At 40.6% G+C, this 10,286-nt stretch overlaps 1 protein-coding gene and 2 long non-coding RNA genes across 7 annotated transcripts; 2 read left to right on the top strand and 1 right to left on the bottom strand.

Annotated features, from left to right (window-relative positions):
- On the bottom strand, nt 1-894 carry LOC106320380. Of its 3 annotated transcripts, none has more exons than XR_001265784.1 (4): nt 632-894; nt 421-531; nt 149-261; nt 1-54 (listed from the first exon to the last, which is right to left on the bottom strand). It is a non-coding gene; the product is annotated as an uncharacterized LOC106320380 (long non-coding RNA). The 3 variants fall into 3 exon arrangements; XR_001265785.1 differs by having other exon boundaries at nt 434-531; XR_001265783.1 differs by having other exon boundaries at nt 149-309; nt 632-893.
- Nucleotides 895-2,167: 1,273 nt separating this feature from the next.
- LOC106320379 lies at nt 2,168-3,972 on the top strand. 3 transcript variants are annotated; one of them, XR_001265781.1, is made up of 5 exons: nt 2,168-2,524; nt 2,643-2,836; nt 3,026-3,144; nt 3,245-3,290; nt 3,392-3,970. It is a non-coding gene; the product is annotated as an uncharacterized LOC106320379 (long non-coding RNA). The 3 variants fall into 3 exon arrangements; XR_001265782.1 differs by having other exon boundaries at nt 2,959-3,144; nt 3,245-3,972; XR_001265780.1 differs by having other exon boundaries at nt 3,245-3,970.
- A 1,226-nt stretch (nt 3,973-5,198) lies between these two features.
- Nucleotides 5,199-6,558, top strand: LOC106320378. Its single transcript, XM_013758735.1, has 3 exons — nt 5,199-5,400; nt 5,516-5,769; nt 5,920-6,558. Exons 1-3 carry the CDS (start codon nt 5,199-5,201, stop codon nt 6,556-6,558), a joined length of 1,095 nt encoding a protein of 364 aa, XP_013614189.1.
- The last annotated feature ends 3,728 nt before the right edge of the window (nt 6,559-10,286 follow it).

Raw genomic sequence — 10,286 nt, 5'->3', positions numbered from 1 at the left:
TTAATGATCGGGACCTCACGTGAGATAATTGTGATGCAATGTCGGTATGATCACCTGATGAAAATGTATGTTCGGAAATGTTATAAGTCGTGATGAACTCAAAGTAAAATTCTTCGTAAAAAAAATAAAAATGATAAGCAATACGAACCGGAGCTCGAGACTCTCGTGTCAACGTGAACGTTTGGTGTGTTCTGTCAGCGCCCAAACTTTTTTCTGTGTTACTACTCAACTCGCTGGACCCAGATCCTCGAACTCTTCTATCTGTTTTGTTCACCATTACTCAGAGCATTTCTCACAGATCTAAGGGTACTGCAATGAAAGGTTTAGCTACAATGGCTCTGATTATCAACATAATAGTGATTGCTGATGTGTATTTATTCGACAGTTACATATTTATTAACATTTTTGTAAAACACGAACCCTATCATAGTACCGGCTCTTGAACAAATCGAAACACATCGAACCGGCCGTGAGTCTAGGTCGGAATGTTGGACGCCGGTTAGCATTAATGGTGGCCTGCGTTATGGTCGCCTGAGACATCCATGTTCAGAAATCTTAGTATCAACAAACATGGAAATGATCGACGGAATAATCTGAAAACACGATTATCAAGATCTGGGGATAAACTTACCGGACTTCAAATCGGACCAAAACATCATCGATTTAGACATATCACCGTGAATATGTATACTAAAATAGGAGAAACATATGATTTGAGGAGGAGAAGTACTGACATATTTATAAAACCATAACTCGAGCCGTTTCAGAGTTCGGAGAAGCAGAACAGGTGCCGCCGTGTAACGAAGAGGAGCACGAAACCCGAAGCTAGATTTCTCCCGTCAACGCAATTAGGGTTGATGATAATGGGCCACCGGGCTTATTATCTAAAAGCACATAATTTATGGGTAAAACAATAAGCCCAACAAAAACAAAAATTCTAGTATTAATGACATGATGCGTTGCGTAAGGTGACTTAACGAAGTGTAGCGTTTTGTATATGCGGGACACGTGTCAAAACCAGGGACTTCGATTTTCCTAGCTGGATGGCCTAGGAGGGATACAAAGCCTTCTTTATATATAAAGATTATTTTCTTGCCAAGTGTTCAGACGTGTTTAGTAAGTACATCAGCACATGGGTCCATTTATGTGGTAATACTGAAGTTGACAAACCAACGTAACCAACGTAACCATGTTAAAAATATGAATGCTAAAATGTCATTTTTAACAAAATAGAAAGAAAAACAAAGGATAACAAACGGTACATGTTGAATTCTGTGTTACTACTTACAAACGAGTAATGGCTCACATATACACGTGATCCATGCTAAAAGTTTTTCTGTAGAGCTTCTTATATACGTGATATGGAATCTATACAAATCTAGTCAAGTTAATCTGGGTTGACGCTCGATACGTTGCTAACCAACAATGGAATATAGTACTATTGTTTCGGAAGAGTCAGTTTACGTTTACAACTTGCATCCTCAACTAGTCAACTGCTACATTACAAGAAATTGGTTTTATACCTTTGATGTGAAATATTTACATTGTGACAATTCTGTAGTTAAACTGTCTTAATAGATGTTTTATTATGGAGACTTGGGTTTCTAGGTCTTAAACAAATAGTACTTCAGCCAACCAAGTCTTTCTTTATCTTATATCCTTTTGTCAACTAATCTTTCTTTGTCTTACTCGATTTCGATTTGGCTAAATGATGTGTTTCTTTCATATTATATGACAACGACGCGGTACAAGGATCCAAATCATGGATCCATTTGTGTCTGTTGTTTGATTCAAAAATGGTATTTATGCTGATGATGTTTGTTGAATCATACAATAAAAGAATCTAAGGATAATGATTAGATTTTTTGAGGCTTAGGAGAAATAATCAATGAAATCAAATGGGAAAAGAACATGAAAAAGATTCTATTGATTAAAGGTTCATTACAAAGATGAATACAAATGTAAAGTGAACCTTTAGAATTTACAAAATCTCTATGAAAGTATGTTAGACCACCTCCATTGGGGTTTCTTGAACCAGGTTCTAAACAGAAAAGTGAAAAAAAATAAATGAAAAAAGAAAAGTGAAAAAAAATAAATGAAAAAAGAAAAGAAATAAGAAGACTGCTGCGGGTTGATAAGAACCGTTACGTGCTACCTTTCTATTTGACGGCCTCTCTCCTTCCTCGGGGTCTCATGCGAAAATCTCATTTTTTTCTTCGTCCTCCAAGCTCGATCTGTCCATCTTCTCTGCCAAAATATAATAGTTTTTGTTCGTTTGATTCGAGAGTGTTCGATTTCCTCGTTTGATTCCTCCGTAGAGGATGTTGAACGTTCGTTTGATTCGAGATCGAACGAGTGTGAGCGTTTGATTCCCATGTGTGTGATTGATTATAATCAAGTTCCGACTGTGCTTCGGTAAAAATCGAGGAGATTAAAGGCTTCATCCATGGCTCTGAAGAAGTAGAGAGCATACCAGATACTGCTGTTCCCTCCATTGTCGACAACGCTGTGGCCGAATCTTCAGGTATCATTGTTTATGCTAAAGGTGCATCTTTTATCGTGTTTGGATCCATTCCCTTCTGAGTGGTTTTGATATTCATTGTCTACCTTTGATAAAATGGGCTTTGTGTGTGTGTTTTCAGGTGGTGGCAATAAAAGCTTTTCACTTGTATGGACAATGCCAGTGGAGGGTTCTTCGAGTAGTGATATGGCTGAATCATCATCGAAGCCTTAGAGGTTAGATAAATCAAAGACTGAGAGTCAGCAGAAAGCTACTCCCACTCTTGCCGAGGATGCCGCCAAGATTTTCGATGATAGAATCTCTGCAGGGAAGAAGGTACAAGCTTCTACTTTTTTTATCAACCCTCTATTTAATATAAGTGCAATGTTGGTCTCGGTATGGAATCATGTGTCATGGTTACGATAGCTTACTTACTCTAGCTATTTCTTTATATATAGAGAATTTGCTAGCACACTGTGGTTTTTAGAAATGATGTGAACTCAAGTGTTGGTTCTTGTGGAGCAGCCTGAGAGACTCTTCTATAGGAAACATCTAGGTGTCTGGAGTGAGGCTTTGGCTGCAACCAGGCCTAGAGGTGATTCAGAGGTTTCTGATTTGGAGATAGAGCGTGACTTACTAACCAGGTCAATTGTTTTGATTTGTGCCATGAACATTCATGGGATGCATGCTTGTTTATAAACTTCCAGATAGGCATACTGATATTATTTGCAAATAAATTTGCAGTCCTAAAGACGATCTTGAATTCTCCATTGTGAGAAAGCTTGCAAGAGTACAGCATCTATATTTGATGTGTCTAGGTTTTTGGTACTTATTTATATATTTTTTATTATATTTTTCTCGATTATTTGTAGTTTTTCGTTCGTGTTTCAGGTATATAGGTGATTAAGCGCATTAGGAACCATTGGCATGTGCATATTTGAATTTCAAGGGATTTTCATATTCATCTGGAGAGATTAAAGCGCAGAACGAACAACGGATCAAGACACGAAGAAAAGGAAGAGAAAAGAACCCATCGATCGATGAGTTTATAGGCAAAAACCCATTGATCGATGGGTGATCAGAAATTTTTAATGCATCGATCGATGCGTTAAAGCCCATAAACGCATCGATCGATGCATCCTCGCTGTGTACAACTTCACCTACTTCCTCCACTTCACCTACTGCATCCACTCGTCTTTCATGATGAAATTAGAGCCTTAGTCTAAAAAGGAGGGTCATTGGCTGATTATAAATAGGGAGGACGAGCTCCATAAGAGAGGGGAGACACCATCTACACACCATCTTAGAGATCAAAACTTGAGAAAAAATAGATTTGTGAGTGTTTTTCTAGTTTGAAGATTTGTTTGAGTTTGAAGTTTGTAGAAGAAGAAGAGAATTCTTTTCTTCCCAGAGAAGCTTCTAAACCCTCTTGTTTTCTTTATTTTCTTTAATAATGTCAATTATGTATTCTGTTTTTGGTTCCATGTGTAAGTAATCCACTAGTTAGGCTAGGGTGATTCAAGGGAATCCATGAATCCATGAAACTGATGTGTTAAAGAAAGGGGTAAATCATTTGGTTCTTCATCTAGATCGATCTTAAAGCTTGAATTAGAAGATACACCTAGTTCTTGATCATTAGGAAGTTCAACACACCAAAAGTGATAGTTAAACTCCTGAAAAGAATCTAGATAAGCAAGTCTTCGTAACCAACGAGAGTTGTTATAGAATTTGTGAACAAATCGAACCTGTTAAAATGCATGTTTAGAATTATGAATATGGCAAGAGTTGATATTTAAGATTCTAAAACAAAGGATTTAGTACTGCGAGAGTATGCTAAATTACTTAAGCTTTTTGAGTTCAAGAACGGTTCTAAAACATACCCCTTGTTTAATGTTTGTTTCTTGATTTATGTTATTCCTGAGAATTACCCGATGCCTAACGCTTTAATCTATAATTTAAAATTCATTTCAATTTGTTTACAAGTTGAGTCAATTAAAAACCACCTAACAAACAATCATTTTTCGTTCTAGCTTGATTTTACTCTAATAGATTCATAAGTGTAACCTTGGTCTCTGTGGAATTCGATCCCTAAATACTATTGCACACTACCGTGCACTTGCGGTTTGTTTTAGTGGTAAAACCTGAGGACATCAAGTTTTTGGCGCCGTTGCCAGGGACCAATAGCGTTACCTTTGGAACTAAGACTAAAGTATAGTCTAGAACCTTATTTTCATATTACTTATAAATTCTTTCTCGGTTTTCTTGCGTGTGTTTCAGGTATATGAACAAAAGAAGCCGAAGTTCTGAAGACTTGGTGGTTGTTTCTAACGAGGAACTTGCAAGAATCGAAAGAGAGAACAACAGAAACAGAAGAAGAAACATGGCTGGAATGCAGGACCAGCACGATGAACCCGGAAATGGGCGAAATTTTCCTGTCGGTGATGAGTAAAACACAGATAACACTGCAAATGCTGCCAACGCTGCTGCTGCTGGAGTTTTCCGACAACCTTTTCCTATACCAGGACAGAGGCAAAATCAACCTCGTCCTATTGGATCTGTCGACACTCCACACACATTCTATCACAATCGGTCTGCGATATAACCTCCTCCTGTCAACAGGCAAGACTATGAGATCAAACCTCAAACGATAGCTCTGGTAAAACAGAGCATGTTCTATGGTCTCCCGTCCGAAAGCCCCATGGACCACATTGAGACTCTCGAAGAGATTTGTAGCACGACACGATCAAATGGAGTTCCCGCTGATTTTCTACGTTGTAAGCTGTTTGCATTTTCTCTGGGAGATAAGGCGATGAGGTGGCTGAAGTCTCTACCTCCAGGATCTATCACTACTTGGGAGCAATGCAGAGCTATGTTCTTGGACAAATTCCACACACAAGACGGCTAGTTTGAGGAGTAAGATCACAAACTTTCAGCAAAATACCTCTGAGCCACTAAGTGAAGCATGGGCACGATTCAAAGAATATCAAAGAGAGTGTCCACATCATGGGTACTCAGATGAGCATATCCTCAACATCTTCTATGATGGAGCAAACTGGAATGTCAAAAACTCTCTCAACGCAGCCAGCAATGGAGACTTTATGACAAGAACCCAAGAAGAAGCTTACCCATTGATAGAAAATCTTGCCACAAGCTCCAGCAACCAAAATGAAGAATATGATAGATCGCGAAAAGGCGGAAACTCAGAAATCAAGAAGTTAGAAGAGATGAGCGCAAATATCGATATGCTTATGCAAAGGGATCAAAGGGTTGTCAGTTCCATCGAGGAATATGGAGAAGGAGCGTTTTTCTTCCCCAGTCAAGAACCACAAGAATAGCAGGATGTAGTCAATTATGTGGACGGACAAAACCTTGAACATCAAGCTGCAGTGAACTACGTTGGTGGACATAACTATGTGCAGAACAAGGGACTTAATCAAAACTACCCACAACAGTCAGGAAGACATCAACAACAGTTTCAACCACAAACCTACAGACCAAACCAAAGAGCGCAAGGATACCAAAACCAAAACTACGGGCAGAACCGACCTTTTGGGCAGAGCTTGGGACAAAACCGATATCAGAACTCTAATTACAACCAAGGAGGATTTCAGCAGAAGCAACCTTTCGGCTCTTTTCAGCCAAAGAATCCAACACAGTTTCAAACCGGTGAAAGCTCTGTTCCAGCTGCTAAAGAATCTAAGCTTGAGTCAATGCTCCAACAATTGATGCTCAATCAGCAAAAGACAGCTTCTGAAATAAACACAAAGGTTGATAACATCAATGTGAAGGTTGATACCATGTACCATGACATGAACAACAAATGGGAGTGTCTTTCAGCACATGTCAAGAAGTTAGTGACTCAAGTCACCCAAACTGCTGAAACTGTCCGAAGACCTACTGGAATTCTTCATGGAAGAGGTGAACACAACCCAAAGAATGATTATGTGAACGCTATCACTCTAAGGAGTGGGAATGAGCTGGTTTTGAAAGAAAAGAGAAGCATGCCCGCTGACGAAAACAAAACTGCACCGATGCTGTTGAAATGGTGTCTGCTCTAAAGAGATATGTGAAGAGCCTGGTGACTAACAAAGCCTCACCTAAGGAGAATGTTATGTCTATCTCCAAAATATGTAGCACACTACTTCAGAACAGAACACCAGAGAAGATGGAAGATCCTGGGAGTTTTGTGTTATCATGTGAGATCGAAAGAGCTGTATTCGAGAGATTTCTATGCGACTTGGGATCTAGTGTGAACCTGATGACATCCGCTATGGCAAAGAGGCTTGGACTCACAAACTACAGGTCTACAAAAATCCAGCTAGTATTCGCAGATCGCTCAGTGAAACATCATGTCAGAGTTATTTTAGACATCGATGTGGTGATCGGAAACCATAGAATTCCTGCAGACTTTGTAGTGCTGGAGCTCGATCAGGAGCCAAAGGACCCTCTCATTCTGGGACGTCCATTTCTGGCCACAGCAGGAGCCATCATCGATGTGAAGAAAGGGAAGATAGATCTCCATCTGGGAGACATAATCATGAAGTTCGAGGTGGATAAGATGCTAAAAAAACCCACATTGGATGGACACACGTTCTCCATCGATCATGCTTCAGAAGATGATGATGAAGTAACAAAAGAGCTGCTGAGAGATGACCCCCTAGAGATTGCACTTACTCTAGCTGAGAGTGAGCACGGGTATTTAAATGAACACACTCTGCCAAATTTGTCAAGATGCTTGATTCGAGTTTCCAAACAATACACGAAGTAGCTTTTATGAGCCTTGAAGAGGAAGAATCACCAACACCCAAAGCCACTACAGACCACTTTAACCCCTGGAGCGAACTAAGAGCCCTAAAGATATAACTCAAAACCCTCCCAGCTGGGTTAAGGTGTGCATTTCTTGGACCTAAGTCAACTTACCCTGTTATCATAAATGCTAATCTGAATAATGCTGAGACTGCCTTACTTCTATGTGAACTACGAAAGTACCGTAAAGCAATAGGTTATTCACTAGATGATATTCCTGGCATCTCACCTGACCTTTGTATGCATAGGATATATCTAGAGGATGAATCGAAGAATTCTATAGAACATCAGAGGAGGTTAAACCCGAATCTAAAAGATGTTGTAAAGAAAGAGATAATGAAACTTCTAGGGGCTGGAATAATCTATGCAATCTCTGATAGTAATTGGGTTAGTCATGTGCATGTTGTGCCTAAAAAGGGTGGGATAACAGTAGTGAAAAATGAGAAAGATGAGCTAATTTCCACTAGAACTGTCACTAGTCATAGGATGTGCATAGACTATAGAAAGTTGAATGCTGCAACTAGGAAAAATCATTTTCCTCTCCCCTTTATTGATCAGATGCTAGAAAGATTGGCTAACCATCCATACTACTGTTTCTTAGATGGTTATTCAGGGTTTTTCCAGATTCCAATTCATTCAGACGATCAAGAAAAGACCACATTCACGTGTCCTTATGGTACATTCGCGTATCGCAGGATGCCATTCGGTTTGTGTAACGCATCCGCCACGTTCCAGCGGTGTATGATGTCTATTTTTACTGACATGATTGAAGATATAATGGAAGTATTCATGGATGACTTCTCTGTCTATGGATCTTCTTTCTCTGCTTGTCTTTCCAATCTGTGCAGGGTACTTAGGCGGTGCGAGAAGAAAACTCTGGTACTGAACTGGGAAAAATGCCATTTCATGGTCAGAGATGGGATCGTCCTTGGGCACAAAATTTCGGAAAGAGGCATTGGAGTTGACAAGGCAAAGGTCGAGGTCATGATGAGTCTACAGCCACCTGATTCAGTCAAAGGGATCAGAAGTTTTCTGGGTCATGCGGGGTTCTACAGAAGATTCATTCAAGACTTCTCAAAAATTGCCAGGCCCTTGACCCGTCTGCTCTCCAAGGATACCAAGTTTCATTTTGATAAAGAATGCTTGGACGCTTTTCACACGATAAAAGGAGCATTAGTCAGCACACCAATTGTTCAACCACTAGACTGGGAATTACCTTTTGAGGTGATGTGTGATGCCAGTGATTATGCAGTAGGAGCTGTCTTGGGACAACAGAAGGAGAAGAAGCTTCATGTCATCTACTACGCAAGCATGACACTTGACGATGCACAATGCTACTATGCCACCACCGAGAATGAACTACTTGCCATCGTCTTTGCCTTTGAGAAGTTTAGATCCTATCTTGGTGGATCTAAAGTTATAGTACACACTGACCATGCTGCACTGAGGTATCTACTTCAGAAGAAGGATGCAAAGCCAAGGTTGCTGCGATGGATTATCTTGCTGCGAGAGTTTGACCTGGTGATCAAGGATAAGAAATGGATTGAAAACGGAGTCGCAGACCACCTCTCTAGGCTAAGAGTAGAAGAGGAGTTACCATTGGCAGATACTCTTCCCGTGGAGAACGTTTATGCAGTGAGCATCCGATACAATTATGGATATGTACCTATCAAGGACGCAAGCATTCCTAAGATGCATTGGTTTTCAGAGATAGCAAACTACCTGGCCGGAGAACAAGAACCACTCAAGTTCACCGGAAATGACAAGAAGAAGTTCCTAAAAGACGTCAGACGCTATCTCTGGGATGAGCCATTCTTGTATAAGCAGTGTGCCGACAATATTTATAGAAGGTGTGTTACTGAGGAAGAGATACCAGACATACTTTTCCGCTGCCACGGTTCCAACTACACTGGGCATTTTTCTGTAAGCAAAACTGTTTCGAAGATCCTACAAGCTGGTTTATGGTGGCCTACGATGTTCAAAGATGCCCACTCCTTCATCTCTAAGTGTGATGCATGCCAGAGACAGGGAAATATCAGCAAAAGGAATGAGATGCCACAAAACTTCATCCTGGAAGTTGAGGTATTTGACGTGTGGGGGATCGATTTCATGGGACCATTCCCATCTTCTTACAACAATAAGTACATCCTTGTTGTTGTTGACTACGTATCTAAGTGGGTAGAGGCCATAGCAAGTCCAACAAACGATGCCAAAGTGGTAGTGAAGATGTTCAAATCTGCCATCTTTCCAAGATTTGGGGTGCCAAGAGTGGTGATTAGTGATGGAGGATCACATTTCATCAACAAAGTGTTCGAGAAGCTGCTAAAGAAGAATGGCGTGAGACATAAGGTGGCGACTGCATACCACCCTCAGATAAGCGGACATGTCGAAATTTCCAACCGAGAGATCAAAAGTATCCTACAGAAAACAGTAGGAGCAACAAGAAAGGACTGGTCAACCAAGGTAGATGATGCCTTATGGGCATACATGACAACATCCAAGACTCCTATTGGCACCACCCCCTTTCACCTTGTCTATGGAAAACCATGCCATCTCCTAGTGGAGTTAGAGTACAAATCAGCTTGGGCGGTTAGACAAATGAATTTTGATGTGAAATCTGCAGTTGAGAGAAGGATGATCCCACTAAACGAGTTGGACGAGTTTCGACATATGGCGTTCGAAAACTCCAAGATATACAAGGAACACACAAAGGCTTATCATGATAGGAAGATCATTCCGAGAACCTTTGCTGCAAATGACCAAGTCCTACTCTTCAACTCTCGCCTGAGGTTGTTTCCCAGGAAGCTTAGATCCCGATGGTTCGGGCCTTTCACTATCAAAGAAGTAAAGCCCTATGGTGTAGTTGTGCTGTGGAGTCATGATGGCAGTGAGTTTGTGGTGAACGGTCAGCGTCTTAAGCCATACCTAGCCTACACAGAAATCCCCGAAGGAGAAGATGTCTCTCTCGGAGAACCGCCTC

Source organism: Brassica oleracea, unplaced genomic scaffold, assembly GCF_000695525.1.
Source record: "Brassica oleracea var. oleracea cultivar TO1000 unplaced genomic scaffold, BOL UnpScaffold00900, whole genome shotgun sequence".
In the NCBI taxonomy this organism is placed as follows: domain Eukaryota; kingdom Viridiplantae; phylum Streptophyta; class Magnoliopsida; order Brassicales; family Brassicaceae; genus Brassica; species Brassica oleracea.
Note: the sequence above shows the minus strand (reverse complement) of the source record. Positions and strands in the feature narration are given on the sequence as shown.